This window comes from Prionailurus viverrinus, chromosome F2, assembly GCF_022837055.1.
Source record: "Prionailurus viverrinus isolate Anna chromosome F2, UM_Priviv_1.0, whole genome shotgun sequence".
NCBI classification, from domain to species: domain Eukaryota; kingdom Metazoa; phylum Chordata; class Mammalia; order Carnivora; family Felidae; genus Prionailurus; species Prionailurus viverrinus.
The window spans coordinates 52,696,931-52,721,555 of record NC_062578.1 but is presented as its reverse complement, the minus strand read 5'-3'; the positions used below and the strand labels follow the sequence as shown (position 1 = coordinate 52,721,555).

Sequence of the window (24,625 nt, the reverse complement as noted above, 5' to 3'; positions counted from 1 at the left end):
AGAGCATGGAAGAATAGGGAGGGGTGGTTTTACAGAAATCTTTCCACCTTCATCCCATCCCCATGTCCTCCATTATTACCACCACCAAATCACATCCCATTGACACCCCTCCACCACACTTACATTAACATCATTTCAACATGGGACCAACTCTAGTATTATCAAAGCCAACCTGTTATGATTCTTCTTCTATCATATCCTCCTCCTTAAACTTTAAAATGCTATTCTGGCATCATATGCAACCTCATCAAATAGGTAAAAGTCCTCTATATGTAACTTTATGACCCCCTCCCCAAAACAGTTGTTAAAATTTAGATTGGTACCCACAGGTTAGGTTTTAAACTGTTTTCCTGAAAGAAAAAAAAATTTTCATTACTTCCCTGATCCCATAAATGGAATTGTCAACAACATTATACAGAGACAAAAGGACTTTGATTGTCTAGTTTGCTGTTCATTTTAATATTGAAATGTGCTTCATTTTCTCCATGTCTATTTTTACAGATAGCTTTTCTTACCAAATAAATGCAATGCCTGAAAGAACAACAGTAAAATATTTCAAATGTTGCCTTAGAAGAGCATTCCAATATGTTCATATTTCTGTCATAATAATGAGAAATATAGAGCTAAGCAAAGAGGAAAATGCACCTCTTGGTTGTTGGTGAGAAAATTTCATTGCTCAGATTTATGATTTTATTTCTGCTTCAAATGATTGAACTTTGTCATGTTCTTTCATCCATAATCATTCCTGGACCTGCTTCTTACTCACCAATAAACACATATGTTGGGGAGAGAAAATTTCCACTTATTGCTTGGGCTGGAATAGTCTAACTAAATGTGTTTTTGTAATAAACGCCATTACCCTATCAAATATCCTTTTGAAGGAATCCAGGCCTTGCAAACCTATTCACTCTGCAAAGCTAAAATATGGAATTTAGATGGCTAAGAACTGGAGAGCATAAGGATGAATGTCAATGACAGTCCAGGTAACTTGAGTATTGCCTGGAACTTTAGGTCCTACTTAGCTACTCCCCACTACCAGTATTTATTCTGTCATAGTTTCCCTTAGAACCATTTTCTTCATCTAATGGTTTTTCCTTTCTTTTTTAATTTGTATTTGAACTTGCTGCCTATTTTAAATAGTTTCCTTTAAGCAATAAGATTTTATAGTCTTTGAAGCTAATAATTCATAGTTTTCTGTCACCATCAATTAAAGTTTTATTTCATCTTGTTTATTTACAAAATTTTTCCTTTGTTTCTTCTGAAAGAAATTAAGGGTAGAGTAAGATTTATCGCCCACTAACTGTCCTAAATAGTTTTGTGCAAGTACGTGCAGGGATTTGGGTTGGCAAATGTGGTATCATTGCCACCTTTATATGACAGAGATTGAACAACAAGAGATGAGCTTAATTGAAAGCAGAAGGTATTTCAGTTAGGCATAAAGTAGAACATTTTGATCTTTCTTTATTCTTTCCCAATATCCTAACTTCTTAACTTTCTTCTATCAATTTAACATATTTTTAACAAGTAACTATTACAGATCAACTACTCTTAGAGAAATGAGCAAGACAGAATAGAACTTGTATCTATTGAGGGAGACCATCAACAAAAGAGTAAGCAATAAATAACAATTTCAAACCATAACCAGTTTCAGAGGCAAAATATAACGTGATGGAGTTGTTGGAGAAAGGGGAAGTAACTTTAGATGGAGTGTCCAGGGATCAAATGCTGCCAGGGAGGATTGTTCATTTCTAGTGGTGGATGTCTTCAAGAAGAGAATAGAAAGCTATTTTATCTAAAAGAGCTTACTTATGCATGTTCCTGCAGTTGAGGGTCTAGACAAGAAAGTCTCTACTTTCTTCTGGTTCTGTGATTCTATTATTCCATGTACTCACTGTGGCTGATGTAAGGAAAACCATGTGATATTGTTTTTCAGTGCATGGGTTGTGATTCATAGTATAGTGTAGAGTGGAAAGGAGGTGTAATGGGCTGAGAAAGTACATTTACATCAATAGAAATAGATACCACAATGCTTTATACCTCCTTTCCCAGAAGTATATGTACTTGTTTCTACCTTACCAGAAAGCCAGCAATTTTTCCATCCAATGTAAATGTTGAAAATTTTTCATGTTTTGTTACAGATTTCTTCTGGGACCAGAATATATATTTCAAGGTCAAAATTGCCCCATACAGTTGCTTCTGTGCAACTGCCCTTTTAATTAATAGTTAAATAAAGGTGATTTATCAGCCCAGATTTATAAGCCAGAAATGTCTTTGTTCTATGATGGAACTGACCTTAGGAAAATTTGTAAGTTTTCTCCTTAGGTTTCCTCCTATATGTAGGATATTGTGAAAAATCCATATACTTCAGTATTGGGAGGGACCAAATTAAGAGATGATTGTAGGCAATATTTTCAGTCCTGTAGGACAGTTTGTTTTGTGCCTTCCTGAGCCCAAAGAAAGGAATCAATTTCTTTTAAACTTAACAGTTTTATCTACTATTTAACATTAAGAAAATGAAAATGTAATCTCATTCAATGCATGCTTTTGTTTTATAGGGATTTATTGTATATAAAAACAAATATGTAAAAATCTTCTGACTCCAGAATTCTGAAAAGGAACAACTTAGATTGTCACATTCAAAGCGAATATTACATTTCAAGAAAACGGGGTCTTTAGTACTAAATTAGCATTCTTCAAATAGTCTTTCTAAAAGACTATTAGGAACTACAATTACTAAAGGTTGCTGACAAAACAAAACATGGTATTGTTTTACATTCTGTTCCTCACCTTACTTTTCTTTCAACACAGTTTCCACATTTAGTGTATAATATAAAAACTATGTAAAAATGTGACCTAACCTTCTACAGAAAGAATCTGTTGTGGTAGAAACTCTGATCTCTTTTCCCACGCATAAACTATGTCAGACGACAGACAAGACTTTGCTAAAGCTAACAAAGGATATTTCTCAGTTCAGCCCTTAAAAGACAGGATAAAGCCATACACATAAATTTCTTAGTACACCCTACAACTTCCCAGATGCTAACAGCAGAGTTGATAAATGCTTGCAGAAAGAGTTGATATTGCCTGCTATATAATCTTGAAGACAAAGAAAATGAAAGAAATTAGCAGCTTCTCCAACTGGCAAATGACGCTGAGTGACAAGATCTTTGGGAAAATATAATCATCTTAGAGTTTTTAATAATCCAGGAAGGATGTGCTAAGCATTGCCAGATAACTGGCATTCCCTAGGTTTTAAGGCAAAAATGTTGAGGGAAAAGATCCATATGGATAATTTAAGGTTGACCACAGAAATCTACATTGCATTACTTTATTTCAAAGCAATTTCTCATTTGTACGTATCCAGTACACAAAATGTTCCACAAAATGTGTGTTGCAGAGACTCTGTGCTGTCTACTACTGTATACTGAGTGCCTAGCACAGTGCCTGGCACATAGTAGGTGCTCAATAAATATCGGTCGAGTGAATGAATACTTTATCACAGGCTCTGAAAGGGCATTACAAAGTCACAAATGATCCCAGTGGGAAGGCATAAAAGTAAATCAGTGTGAGTCTGAATGTGACTGTTGCTTGAACTGAGGTTTAAAATACATAAGTATACATATGTATTTGCAGGCACACACATGAAACAATTTGATGAATAGAAGATATGAGAATTGGGACTAAATTTTAAGAATAACTAAACCCCAGAAGACTAAGCTCGAGAACTGGAAAAATTTGTTAGATTCCTGTCTTCCAAGTAAATATGAACATTTCTAAGTACAAATTTATATTCCTGTTTTCTGAAGGAAATTTTTGCTTATTGGGAAAAGAAAAGCAGAGAATATCAGAAAATGTCTTTCAAATGGTAAATTTGGGAAAAAAAAGTGAACCAGAACTGATAGTCCCATAGTACAAGTCTGCCACCGAAGGTTAATAATTGACAATGCATGAGAAATCATCAAACGCTGACTTTTGTGTTATTTTACTCTCATAATAATATAGCAAATATTACTGCACTCATATGAACAGGCATTTTTGCATTATCTTAAATGGTTTATATTTAATAACTTACAGGACACTTCTAAAAACCCTTTGAAATCAGCACCACAGTAATGCTTTTGGCAAGAAGTGAGATACAGAAACATTAGATAATTTACCAAAGGTCACAGAATTAGCACTAGAGGTAAGATTTGAACACAACCTCCAGATAAGCCATCACTTTATCTGCTCCTTCTCCGGCCTCTGTTAAAATGAGTGGCATTCAAAGGCAACAGGTATCTCTCTATTTTACTGTTTGCAGCGCGTTAGCAGGGATTTCCTCATTTAAACCTTACAAGTGAAATGAGGTGCAAGGGAGGGAAGAGACAGTAAGAGAATACCTAAAGGTTTTCAGTGAATTCAAGATCACTGGCCAGGATCAACAACTTTTCATCTTTGGAACAAAAAGAAGAGAAAGGGAAAAAAAGCCAAGTCCTTGGCCTGAGAGGGATATAGTATGAGGTGACAGAGAGAACACAGACATCTAGGAAAGGTCCTTTGCGTGCTACTCCTTGAGGCTACCTATGGATAAGGCCAAGTTTGTGCACGTGAACTCAGTAAGTGATTTTCATAATGAAAAATGGCACCATCAGTTTTGTGCAGCCTCATTCTTAGTTAGCAAGAGAGGAACTCTTATGTTCTGTGCAAGTTCTTTTGTGCATTGCTGACTAGAATGAATGCATTGAAAATGAATGAAAGAAATCCATAAGAACAGATATATCTTTACAGTTTGTTGTACTTTTTACCTTAGAAAGGAAGTGTTGAGAGACATTTTGTTTAGGATCAGAAGAATTTGAGAGTTAGGTTTCCTGATTTTCAAATAAATTTGAACTTCCTGAGTACAAAGTTTAGAATCAAATTCCTACTTTCTGGGCAACGTTTTATTTATTGGTGATAAAATGTGAGTTTTCTGCTTCAAAGATAAAAGACTGGAATGATTTTTAAAGGCCGGAGAGCCAGGCATAGTTAAGACAAAGCTAAATTTTAATGAGTTAAGTGTAAATGAATTAGAAACATGCATCTCAGATTTCTTATTAAAATATACATGAGGTTACAGGTTATAAAGAAAAATGCTTGGCAACGTACAACCCAGCAGTTGCCAATCTTAAAACATTTGAGACATTTTATCAGTTGTCCCAACAGCAGATGGACACTGCTGGTTTCTTCTGTCCTTTGCTTGCATCACTGCGTTCTTTAAAGCTTAAAGTGTCTTTCCTAGATTAACTTCTTTAGCATATTGCGCATTTGTTATTCCTAGGCACACAGAGTTAATATTTCCCCAAGATTGTAAAGCACATATAATATTATTCAGCTACTTGGTATCTTATCAGAGAGGAACTGCAAACCCAGGCATACTCTCTATATGTTCACAAAGAACACCTTCATTCCATGCAAATTTACATAGGTACTGGTTACCCAGGAGCACACAGGATTATCTATGAATGCCAAGGAGTACATATGAGTAACAAGGACTCCACTATACTTTTGCCTGTTTTCTATAATCATGCTTTAAAACCTTGTCTTTTCAGGATTTATGTTTAAAAGAGCTGGCCATGTTCAATTTTTTCAAAGAAAAGTAGAAAGTAGAAATTCCTTTGTTGTTTTACTGCATGTGTCAGAGGAAATGGAATACTTACTTGCACACAAATAACTATTTTTGTTTCCTTGTAGTTCAGAATATCTTATAAAGGACACTGCAACAAAAATTGTCATGAGAAATAATCACCCTTTCTTTTTGTGTCGTGCCATCTTAATTCGCCATCTTTATTTTTTTTTATTTTTTTTAAATTTTTTTTCAACGTTTATTTATTTTTGGGACAGAGAGAGACAGAGCATGAACGGGGGAGGGGCAGAGAGAGAGGGAGACACAGTATCGGGAACAGGCTCCAGGCTCTGAGCCATCAGCCCAGAGCCTGACGCGGGGCTCGAACTCCCGGACCGCGAGATCGTGACCTGGCTGAAGTCGGACGCTTAACCGACTTCGCCACCCAGGCGCCTCCGTCATCTTTATTATCATCAACTGCTCTGTGATAGTCCATTATGTGCATGGCCCACTGGTCTTAAGATAAAGCGTCAAATACATTAAGGTCTTTGGTTTCAACATGATGTCAAAAGAAATCACTGAAAACAATTGTTCAAATCATGTTAGTTACTTAAATGCCATTTTTTTTACAATGCAAACATTGCACAACTTACTCATTTGGTAGAGACCCTACCAAGCAAATAAGGAGATATGTTGGCACTGATGACCTGGTCTTTATTATTAAATCATTATGGTGCCTGCCCCACAAGATGTAATCCTTTGTGTTCCTACCCTAAACCTTCCATCTTCCTTTCCACATAACTTACACTAAGCACTTATTTAGGATTCTACAGGGCCGAATAGTCAATGTGTCATCTTATTTGGGCCATACGACTATGCTGGGAAAATGGTTGGCCAGACATTATAAACCACATCTTATGAATGAGGAACTAAGTGACCATGACCTTGGAACCATCTCCTTACTGCTAGGCATCAGTGTCTTTATTACAGTACTTGCCACATCAACTCAGGTTGTTTGAAGGATGAAATAAGAGAATGCATATAAATACTATAGCATAGTCCCTAATGTATATTAACTATTTTATAAATATCAAATATCGTTATTATTATTACTGCTTAGGATCTCTTGGTTATTAACTGGTGCCATCAGCATCAAAGTCTGGGTCTTCTAATTTCTTGTCTGGTACACTATAGGCTTTCCATTGCCCACAAGAAAATTTCTGAAAATAAAATAAAAACCTCTGTGTTCTCTCTCCTGTTTATTTTGCTAGCCTTTTGTTGTCTAACCCCTTACCCACTGGCAGTCCAGTCAAGCCAGGCTGCTGACAGACACTCTCTCCTACTCTCTCAGGGTACATCCTGTGTTCAGAATTTCTTTCTGTTCAGTGAATTCACATTCATTCTCAGGACACAGCTCAGGTGGTAAATAAGTCAACTTTGTGGACCCACTGACAGGACGTTCTGCCTCTGTATCCGTAGATTTCCTTCTTCTCTGTTTAACAACCCTCACCTCATTGTTAAGCAGTTTATTGTCTCTCCCATGAACAAAACTGTGCAGTCTTGAAGACAGGATTTATTGTTTTATTCAACCCTGACCTCTATATCTTTCTGTTGGTTAATATTTGTTGACTTGATTCTAAAATCATTTTTTTCCCCTTCATCATTCTGCCACATATGCTCAGGATGACTTTGGCAGACCATAGTTACAGAATGAAGGTTCTCAATAATATTTGATTAAACATTCAGCCTGATAGATCTGGTTCCCTTGGTTAAATATTGGTTCCTATTTCGAGAGAATGTTTTGCTTATTCATCTGATGATGGACAAGTAGACTGGATAAACTCTAAAGTTTTCCATGAACGTTGTTCAACTTTCCACCAAGACTGCCTGTTTCTTTACCTTTATTTCCTGAGAGTTTTCCCCCGTGTTCACTATGTTCTAGTGAACAAGCTACACTGATGTTCTTTTAGTTTCTAAACATGTCAAGCTCTCTTTCTTCCTCAGAACATTGGCATGTGCTATACTCAGCTTAAAAGAGTCTTTCCACATCTTCACATGGCTGCCTCCCTCTCATCCTTCAGATCTCATTAAATACCAGCTTGTTCTGTGAATGTGAAAAGTCAAGTAGGTCTCCTTTTATTCTCCTTCATAGCTCCTTGATTCTTTTCTTTCTTCTTCTTTTTTTTAAATCATGAAGTATCGTAAGTATTTTACTTATTCGCTTGCTTTTTGTCTGTTCCTCACATAAGAAGTAAGTTCCATGAAGGGAGGGACCACTTCTGTCTTGTTGAGTATTGTGTTAACAACAGTCACAATAATTACATATTGAAGGAATAAATAAAGAATGAATGAACGAACACAGTAGGCATGGATGTTATATATTGTGTCTATCAAATATAACTTTTTAGTAAACTAAACTACTTCAGACTCTGAAAATTTACAAGGAGAAATAGTCAAAAACAGCCAATCTGTCAGTAAGCTTATAGTCACTCCCCCAGTCATTTGTTAAGCAAACTGTTAGGTATTGTGCTAAGTACATGAGGTAGTCCTGTAAATAGACCATGCCTTTACATTGTTCTTAGGATATTGGATAAAAGACTGTGATTTGATCTTCTGACCTTCTCAGCTTGAGACTGCTATTTTCTCATGTTAACTATGACCCAGCCATATGGTCTTCTTTCAAGATATCCAAAATGCCATTCCCCTTACCACAAATATTACCCTCCTTTACTTATCAGAAAAAATATAGAAGATCAATTTGTCTGATTCTCTCACATGCCCCTACTGTTTCTTGTGTCTTTGCTAAACTCATCCAAAATTTCCTAATGAATCTACCCTTCAGCCTGTGCCCTTTATTGCCAGGCTGCTGTTGGAAATAGACTTCTGCCTTCCCACAGTTGTCCAGAACTCTTGTGACTTTCTCTAAACCAAAGAAAAATACATACTTTTACCTCGAATACCTAATGTAACTTGGAGGATCATTCTATGATTCATAGAAGTTCCTAATAATAGAGTAGCTGCCTTTCCTTCAGAGACCATGGTGGATATTTGAAACACTATGAAAGGATCATTAACATGATGGAAGAGTGCATCAAGAAGGTCAGAGAAAAGGAGGAGAAAGTTGAAACACTGGAGCAATCAAGTTGGGTTTCATTTGGTGTTTTGAGAGTGTTTAGGGTAAATGCATTCCCTAATATTAGAATGCTTTTTGTAATACAAATAACATATTTTTACTAGTTGTATTTATCAACAAAATTTAAAGGAATTAATCTTAAGAAAAAAAATGTGGAATTTTACAGTTCTTCCTTCCTTGCCAAACAAGAACTTTCTCGTTTCTCATGTTTTGACTGCGTTAACATCTATGTTGTCTGCATACAGTTGGAAAAATAGCATTGAATACAGTCTTTCCAAATTCAAGACATACCTTATTCTTCTCTAATATGCACTGTGATTAATACAGCTTGCTATGTCTCTAGTATGACTTTATAAACACAACCTTGCTGTATTCATCTTCCAAAATTGAAAAATGAGAACAAGCTTTTCTCCATTTAACTTTTTCTAAAGTTTCTGCAAAATGATGCCTGTGTTATACACAAGTTAACATCAGTTAAACATCAGTTGTACAGCTTTCTCTTTCTTTAGCTATTAGTCCCTTAGGTATAACTCTGTAATCAAAGGGAGGTCAGCTGTATCCAAATAAAAATATGCCAGAATGTCTCTGGCATAGATCTCTCCCTAAAGATTTCAGTAGTGTTACTTCAGGAGACAGAGAAAAAGTACTATGTTTTATCTAAAAATCTAAGAACTTAATTCATTAAAAAAATAAATTACTAAGTTACCCTTACAGAGAACTATACAAGCATAGGATCTCCATGTTGCTCATCAAGTTGTTTTTCTTTTTAATAAGTTTTGAAAGAGCTTGAACAATCACAGAAAAAAAAATACTGCTGTATAGACACTGTATGGCTACTATTGATGAACACTTCCCATATTGCTGTAAAATATAGGGAGAACATAGTAATTCAAATTCAATTTGTGCATCATAGTCATTGCCCAGTATCCAATTAGTTTCAGAAGCAGCTGAGGGCCAGTTGTTGGCAAAAATATGAAGTAGATGGAGAACATTTCTTTCACTCTATGTAGCTATCAGTTGTCAAAGCTTCTGAACTTCCTCACTAATTATTGTTCTAGTCCTAATAACAAGCTTAACATGGAATGACTAAGGGTATCTGCATTTTACTTGCCCTACATATAAATCTAGGTCTGAAATAGATCTTATCTTGAATCCCAGAAGTTTCCCATCATTACAATGGGAAATGAGTCCCAATGGAGTGACCCTGAAGCTTGGTTTCCATGGAAGCTTTCCTCTCTACTCATACATTGCCTAAATTGGATGTCGCTTAAAACAGTTGCACTACCCAGAAGCTTTTTGTTGAATGCCTCGTATTTGCAAATGGTCATAAAAAGTATAAATGAATTCCACCTTGGTTAATTCCACTAATGCCAGATGTTCAATTTATTTATAATTGTTTCTTCTCCTTCTTTTCTCTTTCATTATTAACTAATTTTTCAGGCTGGTGGTTTGATGCTTGTGGCCCATCCAATCTAAATGGAATGTTCTATACTGCTGGACAAAACCATGGAAAACTGAATGGGATAAAGTGGCACTACTTCAAAGGGCCCAGTTACTCCTTACGTTCCACAACTATGATGATTCGACCTTTGGACTTTTGAAGGCATAATGTCGAAAGGAGTCATAAAAGCAACAACAAAAAAATCTGAAGCTACCAGATAAGAAACTGCTTGAAAACTTCTGAAGCAAACAATATTGTCTCCCTTCCAGCCACAAGTGGCATTTATGTGAAGTCACCAAGGTTCTTGACTGTGGACTTGGAGCCTTTAGAGTTCACAGAAGTCTCTAGATGGAATTAATCGTGTTCATAAATCTTGACTGTGGGGAATGCCACTCACCATCATGTTTTAAAAAGGGAAGAAACTGCTCAGTTCACTGTGCTTCAAACTACTACTGGATCTTATTTTAGAACTATGGTAGCCAGATGATAAATATGGTTAATTTCATATAAAAACTGAAGAAAAAGAAGAAGAAGAAGAAGAAGAAGAAGAAGAAGAAGAAGAGGAGGAAGAGGAAGAAGGAGAAGGAGAAGGAGAAGAAGAAGGAGAGAAGGTATAGGAAGAGGAGGAGAAGGGAGAAGGAGGGAAATGAACAACAACAAAGAAAGAATATACATGAAAAATACAAACAGGCCTGCCGTAATCCTTTGGAAAAGATGTATCACACAAGTGAAATGGTGTTATTTCTATGCAAACCTACTAAAAATCAGTTTATACTTTTGCACAATTTTGATAAAAGTTTAAGAATAATAGCATTGCCCTCTAAGTTGGTTAAATGTTAATGGATTTCAGAAGCCTAACTCTTAAGTCATACTTACTAGTTGATTTCAGTTAACCCATCTTCAGATGTAAATTCCATTTTGGTAAACCATAATGACTTGTAGTGCATGAAGAATAATAGTGTGAGTTAGAAACATGCTCCATTTACTCTGATTTTTTGATACAGTTTTCAGAAAAGAAATAGACATGATCAAGTATGGGCATATAAAGCAAAAAATTACCCCCCATGCTACAGTTTTCATTTGCTTTAAAAACTGAGTGACATATAAATATATTTATAGCGTGAGTAAAATTTAAAGAATGTGAAATATACCGTCAAGCTCTTAAAATAATATACATGCATTTAATATTTCCTTTGATATTATACATGAAACCAGTATTTTAGAGTGTATTCAGTTGGAGTAAAACCAAATAAACTGGAACAGTTCATTTTACAATATCTTCTTGCATGTGTACACTTAAGTGTAACTTCATTATTTTTAAAATCACCATTTCATTTCTTCATTCTGTTATTTCATGCTAATTTAATTTTTGCTAATTAAGTGAAACATGTTTTCCAGATTCACCCTGTTCCAGTTTCTAGGAGAGATACACTTTGAAGTCTATAAAAATAAAAGAAGAATTATAAATACCATTGTACGTAGCATGTTTATATCCATGGTAAACCTAATAGCTGTTTAATCTGGAATATGCAAGATTGTCCTTCATTGAAGCAAACAAACACAAGTTTTGAAAGAAATCTACTATACTATTTTACATTATTTCTTCACGTTTTTCTCTCTCAGGCTCTGTTTTCATAAGCAACTTCTGATTTTTAAAAAATTATTTAGTGGAGAAAATTGTCAAAATTCTGTATTAAACATAAGGAAAACACCCCAAAAGAGAAAATTAATCAGTTATCTAAAAAATTGTGACTTCTAGCTACTATAATTCTCTCAATGAAAATATTCCTATGGGATAATCTATCTTAAGTGAATTTGGGGGGCACAAGTTTTTGTGGCAATTTGAATTTAGTACAGTATTTTATCAAAAATAAACACTGCCTCTAAGTGTTCAAGGTTACAGTAGTGAAGCATTTTTATCAAAATGTGAGTTATTATGAGGTAAGAAAACTGAAATACATATTAACTGTCCTTTCTTAGAAAAATAAGCTTGTTCAAGGCAACAATATAGATTTCCTCTATTTGAGAGAATAAAGCTATTCCATTTTTAGGAAAATATTTTTTAAATTTGCCATCAAGTCTTCATGTCTATGCATCTGTAACAACCCCGTTTTGCCTGACAAGTGACATTCTCCCATATTATGCAGTTGTTCAGTTCTTGGTGACTCCTTCATAGCACTGTTCAGCCTCTCCCTCTAAAGTCCTTCTTGATTGTTTTCATTTAAGTGAATGAAAGTGAGTGTTCTGTTCTTTTGTGTTCCTACAGATTTTTGTTACCAGTCTTTTGATAAATACTATTTCCCAACTCATATTACAAAAATAAAATGAAATAATGAAAAAAAAAAAAAGAAAGCATGATATTTACTGTTTTGTTATCTGGGTTTGAAAAAATGAAATATTGTTTCCAATTATTTATAATAAAGCAGTATAAAATGTTTTATGACTTCATTATGTGTACTGTGTAATGCTTACAGCTGTGCAACTATTTAATATGCGTATCCTTTACATTTTAATTATTTCAAGATAAGATAATTAGGTATTAGGATCTTGTCTTTATGTTTTTATCTCATTAAACTTTATGTGGTTTCTAGACCATTTTTCTCACATCAGTCACAGATTTATTTGATTTTAAATAAAACTGAAAATGTATTCATGCAACCTCATCTCATTTTCAATAAATGTTTTACAAATTTTAAAATTAGAGATCTATAGAAGTATGGAATCACTGGGAGAAAAAAAAAAACTACTAAATTAACTAATCCCTCAATCTCTGAAAAACTTCCAGTCTGGGATGTGATAAGAAAGCTTAGCTCCATTAGAATGTTAGATCAAAACAATGGGTCTCAGTCCCACATCTCTGTATGGTTGTATGTTCTACCAGTTATGAATGCCATATTATCATATAACAACTGACAATAAATTCTGGGAGCTCTGAACTGGAATAATGGGAGATGTGTTGAATATTTGAGAATGGAATAAAAGGGAAAGCATAAGGAGGTGCTACCAGCCCATCATGCCTGTAATCCTATCAGTGGTCTTAATAAGGTCAGTCTCCTTAGAAGGAAGTTTCTTACTTTGCCCCTTGATTCTGCACCCATTAACACCACACTGATTTGAACATTTATTAACTTCCATCTACATGATTGAAAAACATATCCTTTCTCCCATTTTCTGCTTCTATTTACCCATATCCACATAAGCTTATTCTTAGAGCCAGACTTCTGAATGTTTCTCCCCAGCCCAAAACCCTTCAGTGTTTCCTCACTACTGCCTAAATTTGAAATAAATATGTCAGGTTAACCCGAGCCTACATCTCCAGATAACTTCACTCCACCTACTCCATATTTCAATCAAAATGAAGAAGCCTCTGTGGTAGACTAATTACAAGTATGACCACTACCATTCCCCTTTCTCTACTCCTGCCCTTACAATGTGACTTGCAGTTCATCCCATAAAAAGGTGGAGTCTACTTCCTAAATGGCTGGCTTGAGACTTGCACTAGCCCATAGAATGCAGAAGTGCCTATATGTCACTTTTGAGGGAAGGTCTCAAGAGTCATTCAGCTTCAGCCTACTTCTCAAGGTGAAAAAGCCCAGGGTAACTTAAAGGAAATTTGGAGATCACAGGAAGCAAGTACCAGTGGAGACCCCTGCCCCTAGTCCCAACAGCCCCCACCTGACCCACCACATGACACCAGATACGTGAGGGATCTCAGCTGAGATCAACTGAACCCGGCTCAGATGAGCGGAACTGCCCAGAATAATCATAAGAGACATTAAGGGATGGTGGTTTTAAGCCACTACATTTTTGGGTGTTTTATTAAACATCATTGTAGCCATAACTAACTAATACAGAATGAAATAACCAACCTCTCGACACACAAGATTTTTGTGAATCCTAAGGTTTCAGAACCACTCCCCAAAATTATGTTCTCTTCCTTCAGATGGGCAAATGTTCTAACAGTCCTCCATGGTGCATCAAAATTTTAGTTCCTTCCTGATACTTTTTCTGATGTCTTCTAATAATCATCACCCTCTCTCCACTCAAGCTCATTTTGCTTGAGCTTTGTTTTCTCTTTTCTACTGTTTTATAAGAAGCTGTCTCCTACTCACTTTTTTAATTTCCCACAGTACCTGTTAGACTCTTGTTATTTGTTCAATGGAACTGAATTGCTCTGAAAGATGAAGAAATCCCTTCTATATATACAAAATCCAATACCTGTAGATTTGACCACTATCTTAAGCCATTTAAGATCTTAAGCCATTTGCAGACTTTAAACTTAGCTCATTTTCTTCCAGAAAAAAAAAAAGATGTCCAAATTTATAATTTATAATTTTAGTCAGCTCAGAAATTTACTTCATTACCAACTTTGCTGGAGCATTTTTATCGTGTAGATTGAAAGAGGTCTATGTGTTTCTTTTAACTTTAAATTATGTAAATATAAGAAATGTGCTATTGAGTAGTAATTATTCACCTTTATTACACATTTGCTATTGTTATTTTAGTGTAAGACAATTTTGAATTTAGATATATGGATTTAACCTTTGGGATTTTGCTCCTTGAATAAGCATTGTCTTGTCTAACTTAAGGTCAATACATTCTTATGAATTCTTCTGATCATTACTGTATTGATTTCTTACTTGATATCAGCCATTGAGGTTAAAATTAAAATTGAACATACAAATAAAGGTAAACATAATGAAAAAATTCCTAGGAAATATTGACGTTAAGTCGTTACATCTCTTGCATTCTTTCAAAAAAGAAACCAACAGACTCACCTGAAATAACAGATAATGGTTCAGGTTTAATAACTCCCAGGGCTTTGCCTTTTAATCAAGGAAAAACAATTGCAAACTCTGCCATATTAACTCTCATTTTGATGAGAAATGTGAAAGTATATTTTATTTTATCTTATTTTTGTGGAGGGCAGAATGACTCCTGATATCCTCTTTTACAGGCAAGCTCCTACTTCATCCACTCATAAGACCAGTGTGCCTCCTGACCATCCATCCATTCTATCTTGGCCTCCATGGGGAATTGATGTTCATGATGTGATGGTGGGAAGCAGAAAGGTACCACTATCAGCTAATTTTGCCACAGAACTACAACTACCCTAAGTTTCTCTTATATACAATCTTTTTTTTTTTTTTTTTTTTTTTAGTAAATACACATTGGCTTCCCAGATATGCTGTAAAGAACCAGAATCAAACAAAAGAAAAGTGAGGGGGGGGGGGTGCTAAAACATTTTAAGTTAAAAATGGATTTAAAAGAAATTATAATCAAGGAATATTCATTTGTATGAATTGTAATACAATGTGTAAGCATCAAAACAGTGGTATAAAAGGTTAGAGAAGACATTATTCAGGTTCTAAATTAACTTAAATATTTCCATTAGGAAAAGTACAACCATAATAGTCATAATGAGATGCTGGATTATACTTATATAAGCTCTTCCTTTGGGAAATTATTTTATAGCTGTAATTTAATGATAGAATGGGAATTATATTTAACAAATATACTGGATCATTACTAGCATCCAGATGAAGCATTAGGCAGAAAAATTTTAATTAATAGGATTAAGCTACAAAAAGAAGACTGAGACAGAAGTGATTAAGTCCACTGAAGGTTGTGTTGTGGGATAGCTGTGTATAATAATGATTAGTGTGTAAAGACAAAAATGAGTAACTATAACTCAATAGTAAATTTTATATATACATGTTTTTAAAATTAAAAGAAACATGTAGGCCTCTCTGAATTCACATAATCGATTTCACAAAAGATGGCATCTGAGCTTTATTTTGAAAGTTTATTGGGAGTTTACAGAGAGACAGAGGAACTACAAAGGCATAAAAATGTCAGAAAGCACGGAGTTATGGGGAACTCCAAGTGGTTCAGTATGAATGGACTATAAAGTTTCTTTGAGGGAAGGGTAAGCAGGAGATGAGGCTGGAGATAGGGCCAGATAAGGAAGGACTTTAAGTCATGTTCTTAAGCTTAGGCTTTATTTTCTTGTTAAAGGGAGACATTGCAGGGTTTTACACACTTTAGGAAGACTAAATGTGCCGCAATTAGTAGGAATTGAAAGGGAGTAAGACCAGAGAAGTTTGAATCAGTGAAGATGCCATTCTATAAGCCTGTTGAGAAGAAAGACCTGATCTATACAGCAGTGGCAGTAGGAATGGACTGAAGAAGTTGGATTTTGAGAGATACTAAGGAAAAAAATCCAAAAAATTTAATGATTGGATGGAAGGTGGGGAAGAGATGAAGGTCATTTCATATCTTTGTCCTGATTAATTAAATAGAAGGTGGTACAGATGTCCAAAAGAGGAATCACAGGTTTTGAAGAGTAGCTAATGAGTTAATTTTACATGTTGAACTTGAGATGCTAATGATTCAAGTTTTGCAATTGGATATATGAGTCTGAGGTCGATCAGGACTGAAAAGGAAGATTTGGGACTCTATAGTATCCAGGCAGAAATTAAAATTACTAGATGAGATTGTTTCAAGAGAGTATACAGTAAAATATAAACTGGATGGAACATAAACATTTTAAAAAGCAGGTAAACAGGGAGAATTCAAAAAGAAGATGAGAAATTGTGGTTAGACAAAAGAGACACCAGGAGCGAATAACATCATAGTAGATTGCATTAACAGTCAGGGATGCTTAACTCCCCAAAGAGGGTGGGAGGTACTATGACTGCAAAGTGTCCATTAGGTTTGGCATTCCAGGGTGAATTGGTGATTTTTTATGGGGGGCATTAGAGGTTTAGAGGTTAGAAGCCAGAGGGTAAGAGGGTTCTGAATAAATGGTAGATAAAGACATAAGGGGAACTAGAGTTTAGACCTTTGCTATGTAGAATGACCTCTCTATAGCAGCATTACAGATTGGGGACTAGGTTGAGGTGCAGGATCTCAGGCCCCATCCCAGACTACTGAATTAGAACCTTCATCTTAACAAGATCCTCAAGTGATTTATGGATATTAAAGTTTGAGAAGCTTTGGTTTAGAAAATACTTCCAAGGAAATGGATGAAAATGGAAGGAGATAGGGAGGGAACTAGAAGGACAAGGACAAGGATAGGGATGGTTTTTAGGATGAGAGGTGTGTGAAAGAATTTTAAAGCTAAGGAAAAAGAGCTAAAGGAGGAGCTGAAAGGAAGAGTGGAAAAGTCCTTGATGGGGCAAGTACTTTGAGATAGCTAAGGATCTGGAGTTAAGAATAGAAGGGGTAAGGGGTGCCTGGGTGGCTCAGTCAGCTAAACATCTGACTCTTGATCTCAACTCATGTCATGATCTCATGTTTCACAAGATTAAGCCCCACGTCAGGCTCTGGGCTGACAATGCGGAGCCTGCTTGGTATTCTCTCTCTCTCTGTCTCTCTCTCTCTTTCTCAAGACAGATAAACTTAAGAAGAAGAACAGAGGGGTGAGAGGAAGCTGAATTTGAGTAGGAGAATTATTCCTTCTTCTAAGAGAAGAGGTGAGGAGGGAATGAAATGCCATAGGAGGAACAGCCACCTAATGGCCTGTTTTATAAAGGAAGTGGAAGAAAAGGAAGCTTTATGAGAGTATAGGCAGTTCAATTAAATAGTGTTTGAAGATAGGTCTGGAAAAACCACTTAACATAATGGAAGAACTAACTGTCCAGAAGAGTTACAACTTTACCAAGCACTGTTAAAGACTTAACTGAGATGGGAAATCATGAATGTGAAGAGACTAATCCACTCTTTCCAGTGATTTCTACATGTATAAAAATGGTGTAATGCATAGCACCACTTAGTGTAACACCTTGACACTGCCACACCCAGGTTTCTTTGCACCTTCTAGTGTCTAGTTCAGCCAACACCATTTGTGCCTGTGAATGTTCACACCCAGGAAACATTGCCTCCTCTTTAAAGGCGACCCAAATTCCCATAAACTCAATTACTCACCCTTCCGCTGTGCTGCCACAGCATCTTACTTCTACTTATATTGCAGGATTTTTACAGTTTGACTTGTGTTCCAGTCAACTGCTAACATACTTGTTCTTGCTCCAGATCAAGAGCATTTGGGGTCAGGTATCAAACTTAGTTTTGTGTTGGTAGGACCTAACACTACCTAGAATATTTTTTGAATCACAATTAAGCGCAGGTTATTTGCACGGTCTTTTTCCATTCCAGATTATGAACTCCTTGAGTTCTTGTTCTGTGACTTATTTTATTTGGTTGTAAGTAAAGGTTTGTTCATTGGGTGGGTGGATGGGTGGATGGATGGATACATGACACATGAATGAAAACAGCAGGAATTCAAAAGGATCCACCAAATCATTTTTTCCCTGAGAGTTTATATTTTAAGAAAAATGCTTTCCTGCTTTCAACAAGAAGATTATGAAGACACATTTTTTCCCCAAACATCAAAGAGCTCATGTAAAAAGAACATCAGATTATTTATATACAAATGAGAATCATGTGGATTACATTTCTTCAAAATTAAAGATATTTTGTTTAAAGTTTAAGGAAAACCAGGAAACAAGCACTGAATCCTAGCATAACAAACCATTTGATAATCTTTGAACTGCCTATGTCCAAACTAGTGATTAACAGTGAGTCTAGGGCTCAGAGAGCAGCAATACCAGTCTAAGTATTTCCCTCCAGGAGGGAAGAGCCAGAGAGCAGGATGACAGCCTTTCTTTGGCCTGTGAAAGGGGGAGAGAGGGACTCAGGGATTTCCATTATTACACAAAAAGAAGACTCCCCTGTGGTCTCTCTTGTTTTGATGTAGTGCTTTTGTGAGACTTCTGGTTAGGAGTGGGAATGAGCCACTTGGAGAGGGTGCCTGGGTAGACAAGGATCTGTAGAAATTTGTTTATTGACTGTCACTGAGCCTTAAGATTCTGAGAAGTCTTATAGCAAACACTATTGGTGCCTCTCCGTATTGACCTCAACAAAGGAAAAGATGTTTACTGTGACAATCCAGCAAAGAGATGTTTTGTTTGCTTTCATGTTTGTTTGTTTGCTGGCCAAGAGAGCATGCTCAGCACCTGGATGCGGCGAACTAAAACTAAGGGATAATTAATGTCTCAAGAAACAGACTTCAACAGATGATAGGTACTTGCAGATAAATGCCTCCGCTTCTTTTCACCTCGATTGAAATGACTCTGAGGTGTAGAATACACCTGCTCAGATTCCCCAGCAGAAATGAGCTCCAGTTGCTCACACAGGCAACTAGCTTGATAGCACACAATTTATGGACTTATTCTCTTCCATGTCTTATCTCTAATCCTTTACCGGTATTTCCTGGAATCCCCTCCTGAATAAACTACTTGCCCTTGAATCCTTTTCTCATGCTCTACCTCTGGCAGAATCAAAACCAAGCAAAGTCTACATGTGTCAAGGTACATTCTTGAGAAACAGATGCCTCCAACAAGGTAAAGTCCATTTGAATAAAAGCAATCACAGAGGAGTTTCTATGAGGACAGATGGAGCTTGTGATCTCTCATGTAGTTACCAGTTATGAGTTATATTTTATCTCTGTTACCATTATGCTTCCTTTTGTGTGGTTTTGTTAAATATGCCAGGCTAGAATCAAATATATACTATAGGTAACTGAGAGAAGGATATATGCCCCCTCTGTGTTAGAGCAGAATAGTGAAAAATGATCTTCCCTGAGGCAACTTTGGGGTTGGCTATGGGGACTGGGAAGTTCTCTGAGGGGGAGGTGAATCTGAAGGGAAATGAATTAGAATAGCCAAGTATTACCGTTCTTCCTCCGGAGAGAATGCTTCCTCTACTGTAACCTCAGAGTATTTAGATTAAGGGAGTCAGCCAATTTCTTTAGTGTGTCTTCAATTTAAATGTACCCTATATGTAGTGGTTGCATCAGCCCAGATCCAAGCCAGTGGCCTACGCCCACCCTATTCCTCTAGTCTTCCATTTCAGCATTTCTCACTGCTCCACCCCTTTCCCTGCCAACTTTCTGTTGCTCCATCCTTATTCCTTCCCAACTATATAGACCCACCACATTCTTAGTCCTGTAAACCGCATAACTCAGTCTTTCATATTCTGAGACGTGATTACATGCAAACCCAAGCTGGTTTTCAGCATTACTCTTTCAGTGGGAAACATCTATTTGGCTTAAAATATTTTAGTATGTTTTATTGTTTTCTAACATAAAGACCTTATTTATTTTCTCCAAGAAATATTTTATAAAAATATTTATTTCAGACTGTTATATCCTTTTGCATTATTGCACTGAACTTTCTGCTCAGAGTCTCACAGGTCCAAATCAAGGCTTCCGTAGGCTGCTTTCTCATCTAGAGCTGGGGATCCCCTCCCAAGCTCATTGTTGGCAGAATTAAGTTCTCAAGATTGTAGAACCGAAGTTCTGTTTCCTTGCTGGATGTGAGCTGGAGGCCATACTCAGCTCCTGGCTGCTCTCAAAGCATATTGTCTGTATGGGCTTGACATAATCACAGGAGCCCTTTAAATCGGGTACTAGATGTCAGAGACAAGAGTGAAATCCATCGCATTCACAGTCTGGGTGATTATATAGAGTAAGTACAATAAGAACAGGGAATCTTTGGGGCCACCACAGAATTCTGCTTACCATTTGTGATAAACCAAGGGTATAATAATACTCTGCTTATCAGGAAAAAGATCTAGGCTTTTGGAAATGGTTCATGTGCAGTGACACATTGTCATATATGGTTAATAACTCAAGAAACAATCTTCAACAGATGACATATCTGTAGATAAATGCCTCAACCTATATGTATATATACATATATGTATATGTATGTATGTATATATACATATGTGTATGTGTGTGTGTATGTATGTGTGTGTGTGTGTGTGTGTGTGTGTATATATATATATATATATATATATATATACAGAAGATCTAGACCAGTGACCTCGCACTGATATATTTTCCCTGGAAATTCTCTTACCCTCTCTGAAATTATTTCCTCAGTTATTAAGCATGGATAATCATAATCTTTATCTGCTTTTTTTTTTTTTGCAGTATCACTGTGAGAATCAAATGAGATAATTTAAGTATCTATTACGGGTATAAATCTCAATTTCACTCTTGCAAGCAAGCAAGGAATATCACAATAGTTTATATTGTAATAATATACAACACACTATATGTTTTAAATCACCTTAATTTTATCTTCAAACCCCATCAGATCAGCAAGAAAATCACTTCAGTCATTTTGGGGGCTGTCCTACCCCAGCAGATATAATGGTCCAAGAGATTTATGGAGAACAAAGCTCATGAAGACCACATCTCCAGTCACTCTCCATATCATTGACCCCTGAGGCACCCATTCTCCCTATCCCAATCGTCTTCATCTGGTCCTGGGATGTTGGAGGGCTGGGAACTGGACCAGAAATATATCCCAGCCAAACTGTTTTAATTTGATTCCTCAAACACAGAAATTTCCCCTGTCCCAAGTCCTGTATCTTTGTGCATTTGGGTCCTGCTGTCCGGAATGCCTTCCATTTTCTGCCCTGTGTCCAGGGCTATTAAAAATCCCAAAATATTCTTTAAGAATTTACTCAAACATTCTTATTTTATTATATCTTCTTTGATCCACAGTGACCTTATCCCTGTGCCCATGAGTCTATAATACTTTTAAATCTATAGAAACACCTAATACAAGGTATTATAGCTACTTGCTTGTGATTGTCTTTCTTCCTCACTAGATCATGAACTTCCTGAGAGAAAGAATTTTGTTCATTAATTGCCATATTCTTTAAATTTAGCACAAAGGTTAACCTTGCTGCACATCCAAAAATATATTTGTTGAAAGAATCTCAGCATTTCTCTCCCTCTCTGACACTCTGTATTCTAATTCTATTGAACTTTTAGTCCATCCTGTTGATCTAGTTCTCTTCTGTTCACATGCCTGTGTGTATATGTGTATCCATATATTTGGTATATCATATGCTTTATGTATATGATACTGCAGGCAATACTAGGGAGCAAAATCATCATGTTGAAAACTAGTAAATGAAGGGAAAGAGTCTGGCATTTATCCCGCCTATCTTCAACAAACTTTTCCTCAGGATAACCAAAGAGTTGATGTAAATACTTCTGTTTATAAAATGATAGACTTACAATATCACCATTTTGCATCCCCTAATGAACTAGTAGATCTAAGCAATGGCTGTTAATGTCTATAAAAATAAAGAACTAAATATCATGTGACTACTGATTGAATCATATTGTTTATCAAACATTCTTACCAAAAGGCAAACCTGAATCTGATCCAGCCTGTAGATCTAACTACTAGCTAACAGGATCCCTTTTGATTCTTTTTTTAATTTTATAATTTTTTTTTAAAAATTTATTTTTATTCTTTTGAACGAGAGATAGAATGCAAGCAGAGTAGGGGCAGAGAGAGAGAGAGAGAGAGAGAGAGAATCCCAAGTAGGCTCCGCACTGTCAGAGCAGAGCCCGATGCAGGGCTCAAACTCACAAACCATGAGATGGTGACCTGAGCTAAAATCAAGAGTCAAAGTCTTAACTGGGCACCTTAACACCTAGGTGCCCCTACTGGATGGATCCCTTTTGAAATGAACAAACTTATAAGACAATCAGGGAAATTTGAAAGATAAATCTGTTTAAGTTATTTTTAATTTTTTTTAACATTTATTTATTTTTGTGAGAGAGAGAGACACACACATAGAGTGCAAGTGGGGGAGGGGCAGAGAGAGAGGGAGACACAGAATCCGAAGCAGACTCCAGGCTCTGAGCTGTCCACACAGAGCCTGATGCGGGGCTTGAACTCACAGACCATGAGATCATGACCTGAGCCAAAGTCAGACGCTTAACCAAAGAAGCCACCCAGGTGCCCCTTAAAGAGAAATCTTAAAAAGATATGCAAGTCCAATGTTATTACAAAGGCATCAAAAAGCAGGCTTACCTAATAAACGCATTTTCAACCCCATTTATAAGTTATACAAATATTTTTGTTGAAATTTGGCTAGTGACTTTTCATCTTCCTCATGAGGTCATTTTTTTCTGGCAAAAAATAATACCTTTGACTATTTTAATAAATGGATTCAAATCCCACAATAACTTTTTATTTGTAAGATTCTTAACAGGTGGAAAAAAGTTTCCAATATATTTTTCTTTAATTCAGATATTAATGTTTCAGAGTAAACACACTGGTAATTACCACTTTCAGAAACAAAATATCATTTTGTTATTATTGAACCTGGAAAAATCTCTTAGCATCTTTTTTTTTTATTTTATTTTTTTTATTTGAGAGAGAGAGAGAGAGAGAGAGACAGACAGACAATGCACAAGTGGGGGAGAGGGGCAGAGAGAGTGAGAGAGAGAGAGAATCTCAAGCAGACTCCATGCTAAGAATAGTGCGTGACATGGGGCTCAATCCTGTGACCCTGGGATTATGACCTGAGCCAAAATCAAGAGTCAGACACTCACCAACTGAGCCACCCAGGCACTCCTCTTAGCATCCTTATTTAAAATGATTTTTCCAGAGCACCTGGGTGGCTCAGTCTGTTAAGCATCTGACTTTGCCTCAGGTCATGATCTCACAATTCATGAGTTTGAGCCCAGTGTTGGGTTCTGTGCTGACACCTGAGAGCCTGGACCCTGCTTCAGATTCTGTGTCTCCCTCTCTCTCTATGCCCCTCCCCAACTCTCTCTCTCTCTCTCTCTCTTTCTCTCTCTCAACAATAAATAATAATAAAATGATTTTTCCATAACAAAATTTTCTTTGAATTTCAACTTTTTTAGAATAAGGGTGTGATTTTTAAAAATAATCCATTAGTTATGTTAGTGATATCCATTTATCATCAACAAATTTAGAATACTCTTTTATGTAGGATAAATGTGTAGATTAGCTTTAAGTCCACTTAAGTCCAACATTCTTGAAAAGTTCCTTTAAAGTATTAAGTCTCTCTAATTGTGCCGTGCTTATACAGAAAGATTTTCATGACCACTCCCTATCTCACTACATAGTATTTTGAAGATTCTGCTGTATCTCAGATGTCTTGCTTTTATATAGAAGGTATTCTTTAAGAGTTTATGTACCAAACATTTCTGCGTTTATGTACCCTTTTGCCTAAATCGCTTACCTATGAAGGATTTAAAAAAGTGTTCTCTGCTCAATATTGCATTTGAATCCTTCTGGGAAATTCCGGGAGAGCAGCTGCTTCATCAGTGGTTGCACTTCACAATTATTTCCACAAAACATTGCTTTTATTAACAAAATAATATTCTGCTGAGAGTGCATCATCTTTGCTACATCTTTCTTTTGGTGGTTTACAAAAATAAGTATTTCTTTGTGTATTTCATTGTTGAACTAGAATTTAGAAAATACTGTCAGCTGAGACATGTTAGCAACATTTGTGCTTTCCTCCAACAGCATTGCAAAATTCCCAAGTTGGGTGGCTTCTTTCTAATACTCAAGTCTATCCATCTGTATCAATCTTGTTCATCTTTGGATGATTTTATGAC

The 24,625-nt window shown here is 36.2% G+C and overlaps 1 protein-coding gene across 4 annotated transcripts in view; it reads left to right on the top strand.

Moving 5' to 3' along the window:
• The window catches only part of ANGPT1 (angiopoietin 1), a 242,237-nt gene extending 229,566 nt beyond the window's left edge, over positions 1-12,671 (top strand). For 2 of the 4 annotated variants that reach the window (XM_047842771.1, XM_047842770.1), the window contains exon 9: positions 10,155-12,671. In XM_047842771.1, the coding sequence (XP_047698727.1) occupies positions 10,155-10,315 (161 nt within the window). In that variant the 3' untranslated portion in view covers positions 10,316-12,671. The remainder of the gene's footprint in view (positions 1-10,154) is intronic. The other 2 variants (XM_047842772.1, XM_047842773.1) reach the window with 1 other exon arrangement.
• Positions 12,672-24,625: the final 11,954 nt, after the last annotated feature.